This window comes from Alligator sinensis, unplaced genomic scaffold, assembly GCF_000455745.1.
Source record: "Alligator sinensis unplaced genomic scaffold, ASM45574v1 scaffold76_1, whole genome shotgun sequence".
Classification (NCBI taxonomy): Eukaryota; Metazoa; Chordata; order Crocodylia; family Alligatoridae; genus Alligator; species Alligator sinensis.
In genome coordinates, this window is record NW_005841865.1 from 3,860,874 (window position 1) to 3,885,336 (window position 24,463).

The 24,463-nt window shown below is 38.5% G+C and overlaps 2 protein-coding genes across 20 annotated transcripts in view; one reads left to right on the top strand and one right to left on the bottom strand.

Annotated features, from left to right (window-relative positions):
- NCOA3 (nuclear receptor coactivator 3) overlaps positions 1-16,985 on the top strand; it is a 150,952-nt gene extending 133,967 nt beyond the window's left edge. For 8 of the 15 annotated variants that reach the window (XM_025191662.1, XM_025191665.1, XM_025191654.1 and 5 more), the window contains 11 exons: positions 133-327; positions 871-1,107; positions 3,043-3,169; positions 5,268-5,439; positions 5,563-5,661; positions 6,666-6,962; positions 8,357-8,461; positions 8,846-9,080; positions 10,929-11,103; positions 11,328-11,469; positions 13,634-16,985. In XM_025191662.1, coding sequence (XP_025047447.1) covers positions 133-327; positions 871-1,107; positions 3,043-3,169; positions 5,268-5,439; positions 5,563-5,661; positions 6,666-6,962; positions 8,357-8,461; positions 8,846-9,080; positions 10,929-11,103; positions 11,328-11,469; positions 13,634-13,645 — 1,796 coding nt within the window. In that variant the 3' untranslated portion in view covers positions 13,646-16,985. The remainder of the gene's footprint in view (positions 1-132; positions 328-870; positions 1,108-3,042; positions 3,170-5,267; positions 5,440-5,562; positions 5,662-6,665; positions 6,963-8,356; positions 8,462-8,845; positions 9,081-10,928; positions 11,104-11,327; positions 11,470-13,633) is intronic. The other 7 variants (XM_025191684.1, XM_025191712.1, XM_025191706.1 and 4 more) reach the window with 7 other exon arrangements.
- Positions 16,986-17,139: 154 nt separating this feature from the next.
- Positions 17,140-24,463, bottom strand: part of SULF2 (sulfatase 2) — a 201,816-nt gene continuing 194,492 nt past the window's right edge. For all 5 annotated transcript variants that reach the window (XM_006016705.2, XM_025191739.1, XM_025191744.1 and 2 more), the window contains 3 exons: positions 23,707-23,737; positions 23,346-23,402; positions 17,140-21,149 (listed from right to left, as the gene is read on the bottom strand). In XM_006016705.2, coding sequence (XP_006016767.1) covers positions 21,119-21,149; positions 23,346-23,402; positions 23,707-23,737 — 119 coding nt within the window. In that variant the 3' untranslated portion in view covers positions 17,140-21,118. The remainder of the gene's footprint in view (positions 21,150-23,345; positions 23,403-23,706; positions 23,738-24,463) is intronic.

Genomic DNA, 24,463 nt, shown 5'->3' on the forward strand with positions numbered 1-24,463 from the left:
AACTTTCGTGGCTTGTTTAAATGTGCAATATATGTCTCCATAAGTAGATGCAACTTTCTTAAATCATCAATGGTACATTTTATTTCTAAGTTAAGGATGTACAGTTCCGAGCATCTTTTAATTCTTTAACAGGTATGAGAAGTCCCCAGTCCATGCAGGCTACCCGTCCTCCTTTCAACAGAGCCATGTCATTAGACAGCCCTATACCTATGGGTTCAAGCCCTCCAGTGAGGAGTGTCAATGCATTCTCCATGTTACAAAAGCAAAACATGATGGGTGGGAATTCAAGAATGATTGAAAGCCAGGAAAATTTTGGAGCAAATATAGGTTTGTTGATTATATACAAAAAGATTCATTGTAACTGTGAAATGATTAACTTTAAAATACTTTGAGATTTTAAAATTAGTTTAAATAAAAACTTGGGAGTATAGAAATGAGGCATGTTAATCTTCTACAGTCAGCATCTGAGTTACTAAAATGACTTCCAAGTGACTTGTTAATCCATAATTTGAGTTATTTAGGCTGTAACTATAGCCCATCCAAGTGTACTCCTGGGATTTTGTCTTAGTTGAAAAATGCAAATGTTTTTTTCTTTCTTGAAATACTAAAATGTGGTGGTGTTTTTTTAATTTGAAGAGGCATGACCAGGTTAGAGAATGTCAGTAATTGGTATTAATAAATGTGACTAGATTAATGAACTTGTAAAATGAAATGAGGTTTAATGGTTTAATGGTTTAGTGTAGTAATTTGCTCTCCTGTTGCTGGAAGTTGTTCCTTTAGGGTAAGGAGGCAATATAAATGGTTCCAAACCAAAGCATACATCACATGATCTCCAGGAGAAATTGATTTATATGCTCTTCATTGTACCAGGTGCACCCAACAGAAGTATGACTATGAATCAACACCCAGCAGGTGACTGGGGCTTACCAAACTCAAAGGTTAACAGATTGGAACCTACAAGCTCCAGTTCAATGATGAGACCAGGAGCAGATTATAATACTTCCCTTCCCAGACCAACAATTGGTAGCTCTGTGCCTGGTTTGCCCATCCGATCTAATAGCATACCTGGTACAAGACCAATTCTACAACAGCAGATGATTCATATGAGTAAGTTGTTTTTTGGGGGTTTTTTTTTTTACCTTTGTATAAATCTACTTACTAAATTCTCGGTGACTTCTTGATCAAGTATTCATAAGAAATATACTTTTAGGACTCATGCAGACACTCAGTCTCTCCCGGGAGAGTCGCTGCTCTCCCAGGGGAGATTATGAATATGCAGAAGTTCAGGATTTTTCCTGACTAAAAATGGCTGCTCCAGGAGAAAAATATCTGGGAACAATCAGGGTTAAATTAAGTTTAGGAGAGTTTCTCCTGGGAGAATAAATGTCTGTACATGCTGATGCCACTGTAGGCAGTCTGGGTTAGCCAATCAAGGTTGTTCTATGCACTGCTGCCATTTGTTGCCAGGCAGATTAAGGGAGTCTGCAGAGTATACTGAGGTGTTGCACAGGCCTCTCCATCCCCGGCTGCGTGGTGTCAATACTACAAGCTGTCCACCCTTAAGGGTCTCAGCATTTAAATGTCTGTACATGTGGGGTTAGGCAAGTTTTTCTACCATGTGAACAAACCTGGGAGAATTCTTCCAGATTATTTGAATGTGTGTACGCACGCAACCCTAATTTCAGTATCACACCATCTTTTGTACCTAAAGGCCACCTTTTGTGGCAAGTACTACAGTAATCTCTGGTTAATTCACCTGTGGGATAATTCACTATTACAACTGAAATCACTATTATGATTTCCCACCAGTGCTCCTGTGTCCCCCTAACCCAGCCAAATTATTAGGGGTAGGGGAGACTGTAATAATTTAAAATCAAGGGATGTCATGTTGCATACTGACAAGTCATAAAACCTTGGTTATTTTTTGATTGCTTATGTGTTGGTGGTGTCATATTTCCTGTTATGCAAAATAAATTATAGTGTATTTATATTTACATAGCTATGCTGAATCGCCACATTCTTTTTATGTGGAGGCTTCTGCATATTCCCACTTCTTGAAGCATGTTTTTGTTAGAAAAGTTCCAGGAGCTGCTTTATGATTAGTTATGGGTTTAAGGACTTTATGTACTAGTTTTCTTTCTAATGCCCATGTTCATATAGAAGAAACTGAGCTACATACACATTATAAAAAAAAAAAAAAAAAGACTGTTTTAAATGTTGATATGTCCAAACTGCTATTGAAAACCTCTGAACTTTTTCATAGCTGTTGAAGATCAATACAAGGGATCTTACACTGATTGTATTTTCCACTCAGCACACCTCTAATTGGGTTAGACTGATCATTGAAACTGACTATGCTTTGCTTAGAGTGACAGTAGTGGAAAGTCTGAGGTGGTTACTCTATTAGGACTAAAGCAGAATGAATGGTGTATGTCTAATATTTTCCTAAAATATTTAGACTGCTCCCTGGACATGCATATTTATTTACACAGACTATCTGTTTGGCATCCATAGCTCTGGTTGTTGAAAGGACAATTCCAAAATCCTTTCCTTATTAGAATAGCTCATCCCATCTTCCTTGGATTGTATTGCCAATTAATTCTTACAGATAAGAATACACTGAATTTGGCTGAGCTTCGAACACCACCCACACGGTAGAGAATATTTAGAGCAGAGATTTAAATGATGTGTGACCATCAAATTGCTCAGTCCAATGAAAGCAAAATTGTGGGTAGTGTGGAAAGGTGAGTGGGTAAAATTGAATAAAACACTACATACTCATTTCAAGGGTTGAAGCTAGAAGTTAAGGTCAGAAGCCAATAGATTTGGGTCACTTATATCCCTAACCTGTGCCTACTTCAAACTCTGATGGTCTTAACTAAATCTAAATATTTTAAACACTGTACACGTACACATACAAAGTCGTTGAAAGTAGTAGCATAACATGTAATGATCTGTAAGATCACTTAAATCTTTATATAGCATTCTAGGAAAAATGTTTGTTTTTTAAACCATAGTAACATTATACATTTTGCTTTACAGGGCCCAATGAGATTAATATGGGTATGGGAGGGAATCCTTATGCACAACCAGGACCATCTAGCCAGCCAGCATCGTGGCCCGATAGCATGTTAGCCATAGAGCAAGGATCTCGAGGTTCACAAAGCAGGTAGGTTTAAGAATAGCTGAAATATAAGCAGTTTGAATGGAACTCCTCATTCCCACCAGAACTGGTTAAAAACTGCAATATTATTCACTGAAAGAGATGACTTTCGGTACTGCTAGTGCTCTAAGAGTCGGACTAACTCGCACATATGCACACCCACCCACCTATCAACAGTGGATCAGTGCCTCCACAGAATACTGGCACTACTTGACTGGTGCTCTGACTGTATACTGAATGTAAATCAACTGAGGCCAAAGACATGAATGGGTTAACCTTTGACAAGTCAAACTTTAGTATTTTAAAATGTTGTGAACTATCTCGGAGTCTGTCTTCAGCATTAGCAGATTTTCTCATGCTTTCAAATGCCTGTTTCAGTGCAGTCTGCTCAGTTCTCATGTTTTAAATGCACAGCTTGCTTGTTTGTATGTAGCTGCAATTTTCTCGGAAGTTTTATACCTCAAGCTTCACCTTTCCATTCATATGTCCATTGCTTGAATGTTTGTAACGTGTTTTCAGTGTTAAGAATTAAACGCATTTAAAACAGGAGACAAATTTCTGGAAAATGACAGGTGTAACAGTATGATATGAAAATTGAATAGGCAACCGTTGATCCTCTAGATCATAGTGTACGTGTAAGAGTGCTTGATGAATCCACTTGTACAGAGTCCTGTGACCATCACACCAAGACCTTCAACACGTAACCCTAGGCAAGAGTGTGGAGGAGTGGAAGTTGCTCAAGACTTACCACCCCACTTTAGACCATTGAGACAGAATCCAAATGCCAGACTGAGTCCTGTCATTCAGTGCCTTGATGGTTATAGCTTCTGCCAGAAAGCAACAGATATGAACTGCTGCTGACTGCCTAATGTTTCAGTGAGGGTACGTTTCTGTCAGGGTGATGTACCTTAGCCATTCTCCAGCCAAGATGCAAGGCAGTGGGGGCTAGGATTTTGAGGTGCACTATACTCACCTTACTTTGGAGGTTGCAACACTGTGGTATTTTATAGCAGCTACCATGCCACAAGTAGCCCCTCCATGTTGTCAGCAGGCTCAGAAATCTGGTGGTAGGGGAGCAGCATTAATTGGAGTTGCACCATTCGTTTGACTTGCGGGACCAGAAGGTTGAGAACTACTGTTCTAGCTGATTTATCTTGTAACACTACACAAAGAGACTTGAGTACTGGCCTGCTGTCATGGAATTAGGTGGCTGGGTGCCCTGTACAATATACAAGAAGAATTAGGTACCTCAGAATGGAATTAAGAAAAGGTGGTATTTGGAACTGGGAGCTATCTAAGTTAATGCATCTTATCCACTGGCTACTTAATGTAAAATATTCCTTGGATCAGGGACTAGAATTGAGGTTGCCTTAACCACTACCACTCTTGTCTCTGGTCAAAAGAATCTTTTAAATAGTCTGTGTGCCATGCATCAATTTCAAGAGGGAAGCTTGGAGAGAGATTCCATTACAGTATAATGCATAGCTTGGAGGCTGGAACCCTCTCCAGGCTATGGGAGTGGGAGATACAGATTTAAACTTTCTCAGACAGAGGAAGGAGTATAACCCAGGTGTCCCACACTGTAGATGCTCTAACCCCTGAACTATTGCATAAGCTGGGAGTAGGGTGGCACAACCACCTACTGATCTGGCAGTATTTTGAAAGAAAGTAGCAGCTACCACTGTGTTTTGGAGTCCAGTTTCCCTGTAAACATTTCTCAGATCAAGCATGTCAGGGGAGATAGCGAAGTAGATAATCCATGAGCTACCCTACTGAGCACCTCATCACTTGTTAGGCCTAAGGCACTTGTTCCAGCCCTAGAAGTAAAATTTGAAGATGCTTGGGGAACATTAATGTTGTTAACTTAGATGACTAGTGGCTTGGGAGCATCCGAGTTTGAGGATCTACGTATTAGACTTAAAATCCTACTTACAGACCAAATCCACAAGAGGACTCGGCTCTAACACCATATGTAGAATTTCTGTACTATAGGTATAACCCTCACTTCTACCAAGTAGTTTAATATCTTTACCTGAACTGTCTTATATGAAAACCATGTGGATGTTTTTATAAGTACTTAATGGCTGAAATATTTTAATTGTAGACAATTGGTGAGAAGTTCTTTGGATGATCTCTTATGTCCGCCTCCTAATGTGGAAGGCCAGAATGATGAAAGGGCTCTTTTAGATCAGCTGCACACACTGCTGAGTAACACAGATGTCACAGGACTGGAGGAAATAGACAGAGCATTAGGAATTCCTGATCTTGTAAATCAAGTAAGTAACAAGACCCGTTTAGCCATTTGTTTTGCAGTTTCCTGATGATCTTGGCATGTGGAATGAAAATGAATAAAGGTCTGGCACCTCCTTTCCTTCCTTCTCTCCACTTTACTCTTTTAGAACCTTACTCTCTTTGAACCTTACTCTCTGAAAATCACTAGCGAGCATTCCTTAAGCTTGGTACGAAAAGCCCTTGAAATATACTTTTATAAAAATGCCGTAAGTAAGAAGACATCATATGTATGTATCAGAAATTTAATTCTCACTTCTGTCTTGCAACGTTTACAAATGCTGAGTTTTATTTTACTTTTATTAGCATAGTGACAGGAGAAGGGCTGGGTGGTTCAGGCACTAAGGCGCGCAGTTGACAGCCTGGAGGTCGCTAGTTCAAGCTATAGCAGAAGCACTTGTGGCATGGCATGTCAGATTCTGATAAATCTGTATTCTGCTAAGTACCTTGTCACAAGGACATGAAAAAAGAAAGGTGACAGTGAGTTGGATTCTTCTGACTCGTGTATACCAAGATAGCAGTTTTACTAGCAATGATGTAGAAGCCCAAAATAGTATAGCCTGGCTTTCCACTTCCAACTTGAATTTGTATGGCTGGAAATGAAAAACTTAAGAAAATCTTTCTCACTAGGAAGGCAGCAAAGCACTGGAACAGGCTACCCTGATTAATTGTGGACTCTTCATCCCTGGAGGTTTTTAAGACCTGACTAGAGCCTTGGTTGGGATGATCTACTTGGGGATGATCCTGCTTTTGAGAAGGGCGTTGGACTAGACAACTTCCCGAGGTCCCTTCCAATCCTAATTTTCTATGATTCTATGAAATCAGGGTGGGGGATCTTGCAAAATGAACATACTTGATCTTGAAATTGGAGACTAACAAAAAATTTAGTTACTTTTTACAAAGTAATTCTTCAGCGTGTAACTAAACTTCAAGACTCTAAGGATTGATTAGTTTTTTGCTATTATTGTATTTAACTCTTGTAAAACAGCTGAGGTGAAAAGTCACTTCTATCAGTCTTATTTGCCTTGCGGGGGGGGAAAAAAAAAGGAAGCTAGTAGCCCAGTAAAAGCACACTGCTTTGTTCAAGCAAGGATCATCAGTCTTCAAGGATGATCACAGCCTGTGTTGATTTTACAGTTATTTCAGCACTTCCTGTTTGTGAGAATATTTAAAATCACAGCATTTTTCTTGGCCTTCTTCTTGTCTGTTAAAGGGGCAAACTTTGGAACCCAAGCAAGATACATTTCAAGGTCAGGAATCTGCAGTTATGATTGATCAGAAGCCTCCATTATATGGCCAGCCTTATCAGGGACAGGGGACAGCAGTGCCAGGAGGCTTTAGTAATATGCAAGGACAGCAGCCATCTTTTAATTCAATGATGAATCAGATAAGCCATCAGAGCAATTTTCCACTCCCAAACGTGCATCCTAGAGCAAGTGTGATGAGACCCCGAACCAATACACCAAAGCAACTCCGAATGCAGCTCCAGCAGAGGCTTCAGGGGCAGCAGGTAATCTTTTTGCTTTTGTATACATTTCTGCCTTACTCCAAAGACAGAGTGTTTTATTTTAGTGGAGAGATCCATACTCATCTTGCTTCAAAGGAAGAAGATGAACATAGAAATTGATATTCCAGCTTAAACAGGGGTCCATCTAGTCAAGTCATCTTGACAGCAGCAATTACAGGAAAGTGCAAGAAGTTTTGAAAAGGAATTTGAGACAACGATAGAGAAGCTATTTCTTCTAAAACCCTTCAGTTAAATGATGGTTTAGGCCCTGAAGCACAAGAGCCTTACCCCTCCCAAATTTTTCTATTTAAAAAAAAATACTGTTGAATATATCCTTAATATACAGTACATCCATGTTTAATGTCTTGCTTTTGTTCTAAATCTTGTTTAAACTGTTGGGCACAAGGATTTCTTCTGCAAGTGAGGGCCACAGTAAATGTTACTGGATTTTGCTTTTAATAAATACATGGTATTTCATCTTATCGGGAAATTAATCTGCTGAAAAATCCTAGACTTTCTCGCAAATAAATTCAAATGTAATGTGATCTCATTAAAGACATTAAATAAAAGTAACTGGTAGTGGTTCGTAAAACTGTTTTGTTTTCCATATGAATCTGATCCATTGTAGGTGCTACGGTAATGGGCATGCTGTAAGAAATGAGAGAGATTTTATGAATCTGGTAAAGGTTTTGCTTTCACAAGGATGTCCCTTGGTTTTGACTAAAATATAAATATCCTTTTTTTATGTAGAAAATGAATACATTTTCAATAGTGAAAGTACTGAATAATTGAGGGAATTCTTATTGCCATGGTATAGGTGTAAGAGGGTGGGGGACAGATGTCCAGGTTCTGAAGAATAAGGAATTTCAGACCATTGAGGCTTGGAGAGTTAAGTATAATGTAAAAGAATATAATAGTAAGTGCTTCTTACCCCTAATCTTCCTTCTTGGGCAGTCTCATAGTATTAAATCAACCTATAGGTTTTATGAAGCAGCTGTTATGAACTTTCTTTGATTATAATAGTTTTAACAGAGATGAAAAAGTTAAAACCTAGTAGTTAGATAATTTGGGATAAACAGTACAAGAATCAAGAATCAGCAACTGGTTTGTTTAAGCTTTGCATAAAGTGTTGTTACCAGAACTTTGTGAAAGGTCATTTAACACCAGACTGCTTAATATATTGTGTGGGTGGACTTCATCTTTAAACCTGATCAGAAGTGTGTGCTTCAGATGTATCTAACAAGGTAAAAAAAACTACTAACCACTGTGGTTTCTAGATGCAAATTAAAAACCGGGTTTTCAGAAACTTTTTTTTTTTCCAATAAGGAGTTTGCTGTAACTTAATTTAGCACCTGATACTCAAAGCTTAATACATTGTTAACCTGTCTTTCTCAAAGTTTATGAATCAGACTCGTCAAGCACTTGAGATGAAAATGGAGAATCCAGGTGCTACTGTTGCCCCAGTGATGAGGCCAGTTATGCAGCCACAAGTGGGATCACAGGTAAGTAATTATCACATTCACTCTTCAAAAACAGAATGCTTGAAAGCTGGCAGGCTACAAACATGTTCCCCAGAAATCCCTTTTAGAATTCAAGCCTTCACTCAGTTCCTTAGGATGTTTTGTCCTATGCACTGAAAAATGATTCTTGCTATATCTGTGATAATTCTGAAATTGCCAACTTATGAACACGAGCACCTGTATTCTATTAGGCTGTGCCATGGATGCAGTCTGCCAGTGGTCGTATACCTGTAGGAACAGAACAGGAGCAAGATACTGCAATGCATTTGTTCTTTATCATTTGTATATTAGTGGAAGGTTGGCATGAATTTAATTTTACATGTAAAATATCTTCTAATGTGCTGTTTTTGTTCATTTGTGGGATAGCAGCAAGGTTTTCTTAATGCTCAGATGATGGCTCAGCGCAACAGGGAGCTATTAAGTCATCATATCAGACAGCAGAGGATGGCAATGATAATGCAACAGCAGCAGCAACAGCAACAACCTCAGGCCTTCAGTCCCCCACCAAATGTGACTGCCTCAGGAAGCATGGATAGTGCTTTGGCAGGTCCCCCGATGGCTCAAGTTCCTCCACAGCAATTCCCATATCCACCTAATTACGGTACTAATACTAATGTCTCACTACTTTGTCCTCCCTCATCCCATTTTCCCTTTTTCATTTTTATTGATCTTATCTACTTAAATATTCCAGATAACATTGAGATTTGGGGCAGGTGGTTGTGTCTGTGTGGAGGGAAGGGAAGGACTGAAGGGACGGAAGATTAAGCATATCCTGAACATATCCCATGATTAAATGATACTAAATAGGACTCTTTCTGTTAAGAAGGCAGGAGCCTGCATACTTACTGATCCATAGCTTAAATTTATTTTTCACTTCAGCTATTCTCTTGACTACTTGTCAGTTACTGATAAAACAGCAATTTGGTTACTTCTCAAACATATTTCTATTCTATTTTATAGACGTAATTCTATGATGTGAAAATCCAGTATCAAATGTTCAAAACAGAAGCATTCACGTTACTCTTGTTTGGTTATCTTCCAGTGACCACAGTTGCTATGCAGTGCTTTCTACTCTGGCTGCTGTCTTTAAATCACAGCTTTAGTATTCCTTAGCTCCAGACAGTAAATTTAGTTTAAGTTAGAAAGTGCAGGATGGCTAAACCCCTGCAGGCAGTAGAAAATCTAAGTATAGGGATATTTAGGAGGAAGGATGTGCACATAGAATGACTATTTATGAATGTAGCTTATTTACATCTTGGGCCAAAACTTTCACATAATATTTTTCAGACTTCCCCATTCATTTATCCCAGAAAACTATACTACCTTATAAACGTTTTAATATGAAGTTAAAGCATGGTAAAATGAGCTCTCAAGAAACTTGCTGTTTGTTCAGTATGTAGTTAGTTAATTTGTGTCATTTTCTAGTGCATCAGTCCATTACTCTGCTTTCCCACTTCCTTGTTTTGGTACTTTTCTCATCTGAATGGTTCATTTCTACTTGGCTTAGCATAGAGCTATTTAGCAGTCCATTCAAAGAAAACAGTGGAAATATATTAGAATTTATGTTGTACTTGTATGTCGCTCTCATGTGACTGTCCTCAAAATCCAGTTTTGAAATAGAGATGTCGTCTTTGTGAACATAAGACAATCCTAAATCCATGTTCTAATTTTTTTGCTGTAAAACACTACAGCAATTTGAGTAGCATTCTGCAATATTCTCTTCGGTAAAGAATACCATACTGGGATATTGATTTTTGTGGACTTGTCTAATACAATGATTCAGTGAGATTGTATATTACAATTACTGTTAACCCATTATTTAAAAGAATCTGTCTCATGAATATCCATGGTGCTGTAAAATTATACTAATGAGGAAACTTTAATTTATATACACGAGCTGTGAGGAAAATATAAAAAAGATCCTATCAGAAAACACTAGTACTTTTCTATTATTGGAAGAAAACTTCCAAACATTGATGAAAACTTACATAAAACCAAAAATATTTTTTGTTCATAAATACATTGTAGTCTGGGTGAGATCTACAGACAGGGTTTGTTTCCAAGATGTTACCTTTCTCCTGCTGTTTGTATAGTTCATTAACTATAAAATTAAGTTATAGTCCATAACAACTATTTGCTGTGGAATAAATTCTGGCATTAGGCAGGGATTAAGCCACCCTATCATTTTGCCAGATGATATTTTAGGCAAAAGTAAAATGTCATTTCAGCATAATGTAGTGTGGTGGTGAATTTTAAAAGGTAGGGCAAGGTAGACTAGTGTATTGCCCTTAAACATTTGTTTAGATCTCTGAGGTTTCAGGATTTATCACCTTTAACTTGCAAACGCGTGTTGTATTTGAATTTTTTTTCCTCCCTTCAGTGAAAGAAGTTGAGACTTAGACATCCTTAAGATGATAATTAGTGGCATGTCTATTCTTTGTTTTGCAAGGAATAAACCAACAACCAGATCCTGCATTTAGTAGGGTTTCAAGCCCTCCCAACCCAATGATGTCATCAAGAATTGGACCCTCTCAAAATCCCATGATGCAGCACCCTCAAACAGCACCAATGTACCAATCCCCTGAAATGAAGGGCTGGCCATCAGGAACCATGGCCAGGAGCAGGTGAGCATAATTTAAGATGTTTCATAGGGCCCTCATTGTTAGAAGCACTCGTCTTTCAGAGAAACGGGGATGAAATTATAACTCCATTAAAGTCGGTAGTTTTGCCATTGCAAGTGCAGGAGGATTTGTTCACTCCTTTTTTGTCTCTATACTATACCAGTCCCTTGTAAAAGGTTGTGCAATAAAATACTAATGGAATTTTAATTGTTTTTTCTATGTTCCAGTTCTTTTTCACAGCAGCAGTTTAGCCATCAGGGGACCCCTGCAACTTACAATATGATGCACATGAATGGTACCGGTGGCCATATTGGACAAATGAACCTTAATACCATGCCTATGTCAGGGATGCCTATGGGTCCAGACCAGGTAAAAGGATTGCAGTGATTCACCCTGGTGATAGAACTGTAGAGAGTCAGAGGCCTGGTCAACTTCCAAAAGTCTAAACGGTTCTAAGATTCTTTTATATTTTCTATTTCCTCCTTTCCCAGTTAATGTAATGTAGTATCTCCTTCCTTGCATACACTTGTTCTAATCTCCGTGGCCCCCAAGCAGTTTATGTATCTAGTTGTATTTTGCCTCAGTAGGTTCTCTGTCTTTGCTGATATTACACTAAAACGATGCTGAAGCTGGGCAGTATGTTGTGGATTAATTGCTGTCTTTCAAATAGTAGCGTGAGTATGGCTCAAGATGCACACAGAGTGCTTCCATGCAGCTAAAGCTGGAGAAGTGCTAGAGGCTAAAAAACTGAAAGCAGCAGTCATACCTGTTGAGATTTTTGTCAGGTATCAAAGGACATAAAAGGCAATGAGAAAAGCGGGGAGGGGGGTGGCAAAGGAAAATTTATGTCTATTACCTCCATGGAAAAGGTGAACAACTACTGGATGATAAAAAGGAGGCTGCTCCACCTTTCACAAAAAAGCTTAATCATGACCAGCTTGGCATAATTTAATATTAACAAGAAGATGGTAGGAAAGCAAACATTCGTTTCTCTTTCCTTTAAAAAGAGGGTAAAAAGCGAGACTTGGGGGACTGAAGACCAGTCAGCCTAACCATAATACTTGGAAATATACTGGTGTTTGTATGCACTTTAAAGGTATTAAGGTGGTGATGATGAATGGCGTGGACTTGTCTATGTAAACCGATCTAAGTCCCTTCTTTAATGTGGTAATTGGCTTAGTGGTTGTGTGGGACGATAGTTGAAGTGATATTAATGAGGTGTTTGACAGTCATGCATGACATTTTTTCACAACCAAGCTAGAGAAATGTGTCTTATGTTAAATTACTATTAGGTTTGAGCACAACTGGTTGAAAAATAGCAGTTATATTGAATGTGGTGCCAAAAGAGCTTGTGCTGGATCTAGTACCATTCTGTTTTTTCAGTAACCGCTTGGATGACAGAATAATGTGTACTCTTGTCAAATTTGTGGATGATGCACAGCTGGGAGGGACTGCAGGTATTTTGAAGGAGAGGATTAGACTTCAAAGTGATCTAAAAAAATTAGATGGTCTGAAATTCAGTAGACAGCTGCAATATATAGAAATTAAGATGGAGAAATCAATCCACAAATAAAAAACAAAAGCTGTCTGGGAGGGCAGTGTTACTGCTGTAAAGGACCTGAGGATTGCAGGGAAGCATACACTGAATTAAGTCAGCAGTACGATGTATGTGGAAAATGGAATGACTTTCTGGGATGTAAGACACTTCCGTTAATACACAAGATGCAGGAGGTAGCTATTCCACTGTATTCCTCATTGGTGAGGTCTCGGCTGGAGTACAGCGTTTAGTTGTGGGTACCATGCTTTAAGGAAGACACAGACAAATTGTGGAGAGCCAAGAGAACAACAAAAATAAGCAGTTTTCAAAACCTGGCCCATGAAGAAAGAGTTAGACTTAGGTTGGGATAGAGAAGAGTAATTGCATCTAAAAAGTTATTATAAGGCGATTAGCAATTAATTGTTCTCCATGTCCAGCAAGGATGGAATAAAAATAAATGAGCCTAATTTACAGCAAGAGGTATTTTTGATGAAATGGTAAAAGAAGAAAAACTGTAAGGATAGAAAAGTATTGGCACAGGTTACTGTTGAATCCCAGTTACTGGAGGCTGTTCAGAACAGTTTACAGGCACATCTGTCAGGGATAGGTTACGTCCCTGCCTCGACTTGGGGATAGGCCCAATAACCTGTTGAGGTCTCTTCCAGCCCTGTGTGGCTGCAGTTCTAATTCTACATAGCTATAAAGCATCAGTATAGGAGTGAAGATACCACTGAACAAAATTGACAAATTTCTTACTGGAATTAATTTTCAAGAGTGCAGAATTCAATATTTGATTATGTAAAAATGTCTTATCAGAGTTTAGCTAGTCATGCTTGTAAAGCATTTTGAAGATGAAAGCTCTGTCCAGTAGAAGTGCTGATATTTCTAAGAACCCAGCGAAGGATACTGCCTTGAATTCTTTCGGGTTCAGAATGCATTGCGTGTGGAGTTTTCAGCAACTGTTTTCCTGATATTTATTCTGTTTTTTTCTCACAGAAATACTGTTGACATCTAAAACCACAATCTCCGAATGAGAATGCGCGACATTAACAATGCACTAGTATTATAAAGAAAAGCAACGTATTCCTCATGGCAACTAGTACTGGCCTTATGGAAATAACTGATTTTTTTTTCAGCTGATCACCAAGATGTCCGAAGTGACTTCACGCAAAAACCTTTTTTTAGTAGTAGCAGAGTCTCTGTATTACTGTATATGGTGGTGTATAAAACAATGGTCATAAATAAATATTTTTGGCACTCTGCCTCTAGAAATGTGAATTTGGAAATGGCATTTTAGTAAATATGATGGGGTAGACTCCTTATATACCACTTCTATTTACTGTAGCTATCCAAAGCCCTTTAACTACAGGCAGACCAAAGTGCCTGGAGAAGGTCATGGTGCATAAGAATTCTGATTTCTCTAGTAAGAATATCTGACAGAGAATGTAGTTCCTAGCCTTGACTCTTGTATTAATTCCTGAATATAAATGCTGCTTTTAACCTCTTACCCCCAGGAGTCAGGATTTCCCCAAGCAAAGTGGCAATACAAAATGAATTGGCCCATACTGTTCCAAAATCTTTCCTGTTGATGACAAGGGGTTACAGAAAATAAATTAAAATTATTTAAACACAATTGCGACTAATATTTACATATTGATGTGCAGTTGAGTGCACTTTATAAAAGGCTATGTAATGGATTAATGCAATATCTTTGATAAGGATTTAATAAATACGAGGTTAGGGTGTACTCTTGTTCTTAAACACAATCTTTTAAGAATTGTTAATTGAAAAGACTGCAAAATTAATGTTTTCTGTTTATGGAAATTAGAGCAATAATCTTTCATCTTTTTAAAAATGAACTTCAGAAAACTCAAGGCAAGGCACTGCAGTCTAAATCAGAATTTTGCAGTCTTTTTTGTGAATAAATTTTGTAAATATGATCTTTAAGATATTGTATTATATGTATGACTTTTGTAGGTCACTAACTCATTTTTGCAGAGTTTGTGAAGCTAAATATTTAACAAAGTTGATTTCTGTAAACTCAGCTTAGTTGAGGTCCAAATAGAAGACCTTTTAACTTTTTTTTAATTTAATGACCTGGAGTGGGTAACTAGCTCAAATATTTTCCTCCTTTGGTCCTTGATGCTTCATTTATTTTACATCCTTAACATATAGCTTTTTAAAAAGATCCTTTGCTTAGGGTTAAGCAGTTGGTTAATGCTTTCTTCACTTTTAAGTGAGCACTTTGTTACATTTCTTTTTTTATATAGGGCGATTGGACAAAACTCTCTGGATTTTAAATTGTCATGACTTGTCGCAACAGTTTGTGTGTGCGCATGTGTGTGTGCATACATGTGTGTAATGTTGCCTTTTTAGTTAATAAATCTGTACTGTAGGATGTTTTGTTAATTGGAACCCTAAATGTTCTTCTAAAGAAATTGGTCTGTTGTGAAGAATGTTGTTATTATTTTTCCACCATCACATTTTATGGCAAAAATATGTTTTAGTTGTTACATGACATCCAGAAAACCTTTGAGAAAGATATTAAGCCACATTTTTAAATAATGTCTGCACCTCATTGATTCTTTTTCTATTAGTAACGAATGTATTTTATAAACAAATATCAGTATTCACAAGTGTTTGGTTACAAATCTCTTCATCTGATTTGTTGACAGGTTTTTTGTTGTGGTTTGTTTTTTTTTTTTGATTCTATAAAAGCAAAGGTCCTACTGCAGTTTTTCCAGTTTAAACAGATACAACAATGATTCAACCTGGTAACTTCCTTAAGGAGGTGAACCAGAAATTAAGACATGGTGCTTTATGTTCTACTGTTCACTGTGTAAAGGAAAAAACCCGAACTTCTCCTGAGTGAATGAAAATCAGTGTTTTTGATTATTTCTTCTTGGTACTGTAAGGTGAAGTCATGTTTTGTTTTACAGAAACTTGAATGAACTTCCATGATCTTCCATTTTAATGGAAATAATTTTCAGTGCAAAAATTCAGCTAACTTTCATCCCGAAGATGTAGCTACAGTCCTGTAGCTTCCACAGGTCGTGTAGAACATAAGAATCTACTCCTTATGGAATCCAGTCTCTGCAACTGGCACTGAGAATATACATTTGGAGAAAATTTAAGTTGTTTCAAGCCCTTAGTCTGGGTCACCTGTGTTGTAACGCATGATATTTAAAGGCCTTAGGAATTGTTCCCTCCGTGCCATCCTTCCCTCCATCCTCTTTTTTATTTGTTTTTTGCTTACTGGTGGAGTCAGTGCAACCCACTGGAGTTGAAAGGCAATTATTCTTTTGCTTTTTTAATTAAGTCAGAATAGAACAATTTTTACATTTTGTCATTGTTCATTATATTGATGGAAACTGCAAACCCTGAGTGCTTTGACTAGGTAAGATCTTTAAGATATGTGATACTGTATACATTGTGCCCCTTTTAACTTTTTTTTGAGTGATTCTATTTATACTTCTAAAACGTGGTACCTGACGGATGTTGCAAAGGATCCTCGTTTCCTCATCCACTTTTAGAATGTTGAATTTTTCCAATATCTACTTTTTGCTGAATCCAAAGATTTTGTTTTAGTTCAAACTTGATAAAAATAAAGCCTTTTTAAACTTTTTGAATTAGCATTATTGAGACCTTTCATAGCAACACTGATTCTAAATAAGACATCTAGATTGAAAAGTGTATTTACAGCCATAAACAAAATGATCCATACAATATGTTTGAGTTTGGTGTCTCCAGCTGTTTTCTTCTACAGCATAGTTTTCTGAACGTTTAAAGAAAAGCTGTATAACTTATTTTCAACAATAAGAGACCAGTTTGATACTACAACCATCTCCTGCTCACGCTGCATAGCATAAAGTCTTGCTACATGCCTATCAGTTTTTTCCTTTTGATTATATCAACGATGTTTTATAAAATTCATAAACTTAATTGCTTTTATCCAGTCTTAGTCTAATTTTGTGGTTTTTAAAATAAAAAAAAATCAAGAGCATTTGTTCAGTTATAAGAAAAAACTATTTGAATGTTTTACCAATTAGCGCGCACATTTTTATTTTGGATTTAAATGCAGATTGTCAGAATGATACAGCATTTATGAAATCATGTAATTCTGAGAGCAATATTTTTTTTTTAAAAATTCTCAGGCAAAGGCATACAGTATTGAGAATTGCATTTAAATTTAGTTTACATTAAGTATTGCTAGAAATTATCTGCATCTCTACATTGCAAAAAACAGGTGGGCTGATTTTATAAAAGGGTTGGTTGTAAGGTATTACTGCTCTTCTGATATTTGTGTTTCAATGTTAATAATAATGTAAATAAAGGTTTCTATTTAAAACCAGAAATTGGTGACTTACTACATTTAGCTGTTTAATACCTTATGGATGTTCATGGATGGATGCTATTTATATTCTATAAAGACTAGCAACATAGCAGTTCTCCTCCAAACAAAATTATATCCAGTCCTGAAAGAAAATACAGTAATATCATACTGGTGAGAAGATGGACCTCGGCACTGAATTTTTGGTTTCCTGAGACAGCACAAAACCTAAAGTAGTATCAACAGTGACTTGAGAGGATTAGCCAGGGTGTGAAGTTCCAGCAAATGGGAAGTTGCTTATACAATGAATATAATGTATAATGGCCTAGCAAGCTTTTGAAGGTAGTGCTTTTATGCAGACTGGTCCCCTCAAAGGAAGGAGAGAGAAGGGAATATGCTTTGCTTAGATGTAACTTATCTTTTGGGACAGGAGTGTCTTGGCATAATGAATATTTTGTGGAACAGGACAAAAGAGGAAAGCATAGTCTGTAGCTAACCTTAGTACAGTTCTTAAAAAATATATTTTGCCTTCTTCATTAAATTGTACATTCAGACCTCATAAGGATTCACATGGTAACAGCTGAATGTTTTGGATGTATGTTGAGAGTAGGAGTTGCTGTAGTAATATTTGGAGAATTCTATCTGATATGGAGCAGCATTTGTAAGTATGGCTTGGCAGGATTCTGCCTTTCCCAACCCTCCAAAGCCTGCAGGCAGAAGGAAGAAAAAAAGTACGTACAAATATTTTTATGTACACCTAGTTCTTAAGGATTCTTATATAAATCTTTTCAGAGGTGGAAAGCACAAAAACATACATTTCTGCTGCCAGATATTTTTTTCCTATTGAGCCCACTAAAGTTGTAACAATGAGTGGGATTGCATTTCCAACCCACTGTCAGATTGTGTCTGAAATGTAGAACTTTACAGGACAGTTCGGGATGGTACATTAAATCTGATTTCATATGAATGGATGCGTCTACACATGCATTTAAGCATGCCTAAGTTTCATGTGTATTAGCTTAATGCGTATTAAGTGGGTTTAGACAGGTGTCTACACATGCAGATGTTAAAGTGCATTAATGCTGTGTGTGGACTGACTTAAGACTAAAGTTAGTTCCAAGTCACTCCATAAACACAGCATTAATGCGTTTTAACTACTTGTGCCTACATTTCTCCATTTTTAATGTGCATTAAGGGCATGCACATGTAGACGTGCACCCTTAATGTGCATTAATTTAGGCTAGTGCGCATTAAAGCGTCACATGTAGATGCACCCAAACACTAGTTCAAAACCAAGTTATTTTTCCTAGTTTTACTTGAAACCTACAGCAAAAGATCACGGTGCCACTTTTAAGATTAGTTTTCTTTGATTCCACATTCAAGACTATTGGAAGGAGGGGGAGAGAATGGTGCTAAAGGTCTGTCCCCCCAGCTTGCTGTTTTTCTTGAAATGTTTTAAAGTACAAAAGTGAAAAGGGTGGTGATAAAAAGTTTGCTAATTTTGCATGTTTGCAGATCCAGATCCACAAATGTTTTGGAAAAATCTGTCACTTGCTGTTTTGTAGTCAAGGCCACAGTTGGTAGAGTCTTCCATTTTAAATCTTCACTTCCTGCAGTATAAGCACAGCTCTCAAAATAATTGCTAAAGACATCTCTTGACACGCTTTTCCTTCTGAAAGTCTACAATAGGGCTGTGCAAAGCTTCAGTACTAGATTCTTTTCAGAGGAGATTTGTCCCAATTCGGCATCTGAATCTCTGAATTGAATTGGGAGACCCATTAAGAGCTCCAAAATCTAACTGAAAGCCTCCGAATCGGTTTGGGGAAAAACTTGGCACAGATTCGGAGATTCAACCATAGACTAAACAGGCAGCACTCCGAGGACACTAGACACAGCTGCTTCTAGCTGGTAAGTCTGTTGTGGGAGAGTGCGGAGGGAAGGGGAATGGGGGAGCAGCATATCAACACCCCCACATCAAGGGAGGGACTGGGGCTGCCCAGCTGGGGCGGGGGTGGTGCAGGACTTGAGGAGGGGGGCTCCTGCCACTGCCTGCTGCCAGTCTGAGGGCATGGGAGTAGGCGTGTGCCCCTGGATCTGCTGGGCTGGGCTGCACTCTGGATGGGTGGTAGAAGGTGCTGGGAGCGGGGGCTATGCCCTCAATGCTCGCCCAGTCTTCCTGTATCTCCTGGACAAGCCGCAGCTTTGCCCCTGCTGGGTGAGCAGCAGCAGGGCATGAGGGTGGGCATGTGCACCCAGATCGGAGCAGATCTGGTAGCAGGGGCTATGGGGAATTTTAGGGTGGCTGCAGCCCCCCATATACCTTGCTCTGCAAAGCAGGCAAAGCCTGGGCTGCAGGTGGGGTTAACCACCCAGAGCACAGCCTTGGCTCCACCCATTCTGCTGCTGCGGCAGCAGGCGGCTGGAGCTAGCTGCCTGGAGTGCAGCCCGGTCCAGCCCACCCCATGCAGATCCAGGGGCACACACCTCCCATGCCCTCCTGGACCGGGGCCATGCAGTGGCACACAGTGTGGCAGAGTCCCACACCGCCCCCCTGCCCCAGCTGGGCAACTTATCCCAGCTCCAATCCCTCCCTGTGGGGGTGTTGATCTGCCCACCATGACTGACTTACCAGCTGGAAGCAGCTATGTTCAGTATCCTTGAGGACTGCTGCCTGTTTAGCCTATGGCCGAATCTCTGAATCAGTATCGAATCTCAAAATCGGCACTGCATCTTCAGATCCGAATCAGCCAAATCCGAATACTTGCCGCTTTGCACAGGCCTAGTCTACAACTTGACTTTCTAAATTCAACAAGCAGCATTTGTTATTTGAGCACCATGTGATTTTTAAAGCATGCTAGCCTGTAGCAAATCAGCAAAACTAACCTCTTCCATGCTTCTAAGGAACTCATTCTACCAACTGGTATTATTTTTTTATGAAAATACTCAAATATGCTCTTTATACATTTAATCAAATGACAGTGGCAACTCTTGCCTAATATTTGAAATAGATTATAAACATTTAAGTCATTCAGAAGTTCTTATTTTCTATACACTGAGCTATAACTAGTTTTGTTGGGTTTTTTTATTGGCCACAAGAGAGAATAACTGTTTTCTTTTTTTACAAATGTAAAAGTTATACTACTAAGCAAACATGTGCTCTCTCAAAGAAACTCTTTTGGTTTTGAACATACAATATAATCTTCCACATAAAAAGACTTCATACAAATCTGATTTCATTAAAATTCAAGACATACATTAACTGCATTTTGGCAGTGCTTTTAAAAATGGATAAATTCTGAAGTGTCTTATGCAATATTAACAAGTAAACAAGGTAACATTTTGAGAAATTATATTTGGGCATTCCACACTTTTTATTAACAAAATTCTTCACAACTTGAAGGAATTTCTTTTGAACAGGACATTAATAAGTATTTACAGAACCCCTCAGGAAATCTGGCTTATTAGTTGAGATTTTGCTTCAGGTTGCAATAGGACGGATGCATGGACAGTGAGCTAAAATTATATTCTTGAAAGAGAACTTGAGGAGTATCGTGGTGTTGAGAACCGTTTAATGCTACTCATCTGAATTCCTGAATTGCTAAATCGTTCTTGTCCACTGCCATCTTTTGTACTTGCTTTGCCTTGAAAGCAGGTGTCCATTTTTTAAATCTTGCTTTTCAGTTATAGTTTTTTCAAATGATTTTTGAAGATGTAGCTGGAGAGAGAGAGGTTTTTAATTTGCTTCCACTGAAATTACTGTGTGTGTGAGTTGCCCTTTGGGATGTCAGTCCTCTCGGGAGCACAGCCTCATTATTTCTTCCATCAATTCCTTGAACAGCCTTAGTGGTGTTTTCTTGAAGTAAAATGTTTTGTGAAGCAGGTGAGGTTATAATCCAAAGTAAAAGCAGGTGCAACAGTGGCTTTCAAAAAGTTGTCTGTATTCCTGAAAGTAGTTCCCCAAAAATCACTGCATCTTTTTAAATCACTCAACAGTGCAAACATTCTAGCTACCTCAGCCCTAAAGTTCATCCAGTCTTCCAGGCTAATGTTAAAATTCCTTCTGAAATCATACACATTTTCATTTAGTCTGTACAAGGATTCAAGTTCTGGCCAGTTTTATATCCTCACTGAGGTCCAACAGTTGCAGGAGGTTAGCCCTCCCATCCTTCCCACAGTTGTCCTCTTTAAAATAAAATAAACACATGGTTAGTGTAAGGTAATTGAAAATGTAAATTGCTTTTCACTAGTGCCATGCAAGAAAGAAACAGTTGATATGTAATTGTGGACTACCTATATACCTATAAAAAAAAAAAAAATCACCATGTTTTGTCACAAAGTGAATTTGCTCAAAGTATCAGCTTCTTAAAGTGAGGCCTAAAAAGAATATATAATCTGTATGATATAGGGCTGTCAAACTATTCAATTTGATCGTTATTAGTTGTGTGATTAAAAAAATTAGTAGCAATTAATCGCAAGTTAAATAGCACAGCTAAAAGCAAAATTATGCAGGTACTTTGTATGGTGGGGGGGATGTGGGGGAGTGTGTGGGGTTTGTAGCTGGGGAAGGGGGAGGAGGACGACAGTTCCAGCATGGCCTGGCAGGATGTGGGGTACTGTGGGTCAGGAGTGAGGGGCAGCAGCAGGGTTGGTTGGGCTGGGGCTTGGGAGTGACACACCCACACGCCCCCCCCGCCGTAGGTACATCTGTGGAGGGGGGCAGACCCTGCTTCTGCCCTGCTCCCTCCCTCACTGTGGGGGGCTCTATCTGCTCCCGCTCATGCCCCTTCCCTTTCCTGTGCCCCTCCTCTTTCACAGACTTGCCTGCTGGGTGCTGTTCCCCACACTGCCAGGCTGTGTTCCTGGCTGCCTGTAGGCTGCAGCTGCATGTCTGTGCCTGTGTGAGCCCCTCCCCTGCTGGAGCCTGTGCCCGGGTGGCCCCGGGTCTTCTGCACTGCCACTATTGCCCTGCAGCGTAGCCCAGAGGCAGCAGTGATGGTGGAGGAGCTGAGCCTGGGCACAGGCTCCAAAACCATCTGTGCAATTTAACACGCTAATAAAATTAACAAGAACAATTATTAATGGGTTAAAATTGCATGTGTTAATTGTGATTGAGAGCTGCAGTATTATACTTTGCCTTAACTCAATTGCTTTAGCTAAATGGCTTTTTAAGGAGACATTTTTAGTAGAGGTCCCATATATACTTTGTTAACTTATTTTAATTCCAAACCTAATTTTTCTCCCCACCCCCCACTTAGGTTGTTGGAAGTTATTTGCATCAGTAATAAAAAAAAAATCATGAAATTAAGGGTAGAGCACTTTACACTAAAAGAAACTACCCCAATTTAAGGTACTTGAATAGCCCCCTAACACCTTACAATTAGAGCCTCATAATTATTAAATTATCTTCAACATTCTCCTAAAGGGATAAAAAAAGTGTGCTGCTATGCCCATTTTTTAAAAGATGGGGAATTAAGTCATAGAAGCTGAATAGCTGTCCATGTCCACAAAGGAGCCCTATAGTGTTTAGGTTCCTGAGTGAATGATTTCTTAGGCTCTTTGTCCCATGTCTAGGCTCTGACAGGTTGAGAAGTATGACAATAGTACAGTGAATAAGGAATACTTCTAACAGGTTTTAAATGCTTTAAGTCCATCTTTGGTTGCTCAGGTTTCAAATGGTCTGCGCTCCTAATGCCTATGAGGCAACTGTAAGGAAGGAATGTCTTTCACCTATATTTGGCCTTAAGGTTGCATTCTTTTCTCTGAAATGGAGCACTTCTAACGCCAAATTAAACGTGTGTCACTTCAAGACCAGAAATATTCCAGTGTGCTTTACTACTAGTTGGAGTGACAAATTGAAGCTGTTTAGAAACGTCAGTGTTAGCTCCTTGTTAATGACATTTCTCTTGGGGACCATTTTACAGCTGTATTCTGCACCAGCTTTTCAGTTTGACTTAAAATAAAGATTGAAACCTGCACCTTAAATAATGTGCTGAGCAGGTCCCATAGCAACTAATTCAGTGCAACTTTGAGTTTCCTATCTCCTTTCAAGGGCGCTGTTATGCTCCTAATATCAGAGAGAGTTTTACGCCTTCATTTCAAACAAAGAAAATGAATAAGAAATGGAGCCAGTTTGCATTTTTAACTTTCTCAGCTGCAGCAATGTTAGACTCTGCCCTGGTTGAATACAAGATCAACTGTAATTGATAGAACTACAATACCCTCTTCCTTGCATAATTAAGAGGAGTTTTTAATTAAAAGCGTAGTAGATGAGACTAGACTCAACTGAGAACAGATTTGGACTAAACAAATGCTGCATGCAAAGACAGACAAAAAAAAAAGTAACGTCAAGCTGATGTCATGAAGAGACTTCCAACTCACAGTGACTTGGAAGATGATGGTCTTTTCATTTCTGGCCACTTTCGACGCTGAAACTGCCTAAATTTTCAAACAGCAAAATGAGAAAAAACAGTTAACCATCACCAAGAAAACCACTTATACTAAAATCCAACAGAAGGAAAGAAAAATATTTTAGCTTGAATTTTGATTACAAGGAAAAGAATTTTCTAGCAGTCAAGTAGGAACATGCAAGGAAATTATTAACATGGATGAAGAGCTTTCAGATTCAAAGGTGTTCCTGACAGGGGTTGTTTTAGCCTCTTTGCTGCCACCCCCAGGCTTCACATTGCTTGGTCTGAATGATTACTGAAATCCCACCTTCAACTATGTTTTTTAAATGTACCTGTACTGCTCGTAGCTTCCATCTTTAAGCCCTAAATAAGGAAAAAATAATAATGTTACCAACTGGTGGCAGTAAAAGAATAAGGAATCTAGTAAGGCACAGTGAAAAAAGTCAAATCTTAGCTGTCAATTTTTTATCTAGTAATTCACAAGCCACTTTGAGCAATGTAGTAACACAAACTAGCTGGAATTATGTACTACAAATACTATCGTATGCCATCATTAGTCACAAACAGCACCTTACTCCATTTCAATAAGGATCTAGATTTCTGCATCATCACCTAAATATTGCATTTAATTTACAAAAAGTAATTTTAATTCTACACACCAGGGACTATTTTCTAAATATTTCTAACCATTATTTTAAAACCGGGGAATATTTCTACTGTATTTAATTTTGGATACATGTGGAATGTTTCCCAAAAAGCCTCAATGCTGGTTTTATGGAAATTAGGATGGTCCCAAGAAGAGTTAGTTAATGACTAATCGGTGTTTTCCACCAGAAGAATGTTCCACTGGAAAATGTGTGACCAGCTCTATATATGGTACCAAAGGTACAACCTCAGGAAAAGGGTACAATTATTTATTTTAATTAAAGATTTTCTAGTTAATGGGGAATAAAGCAATTAAGGCTTACTATCAAGGCTGCCCCCATATGCAATAAGTAATTTGGAGTATTTTACTTATCATTAGGGACCTACTTAATTTGCAGATTTTGTGAAAGCCACAAAATCAACAAAATAAATTAAATGCTGGCT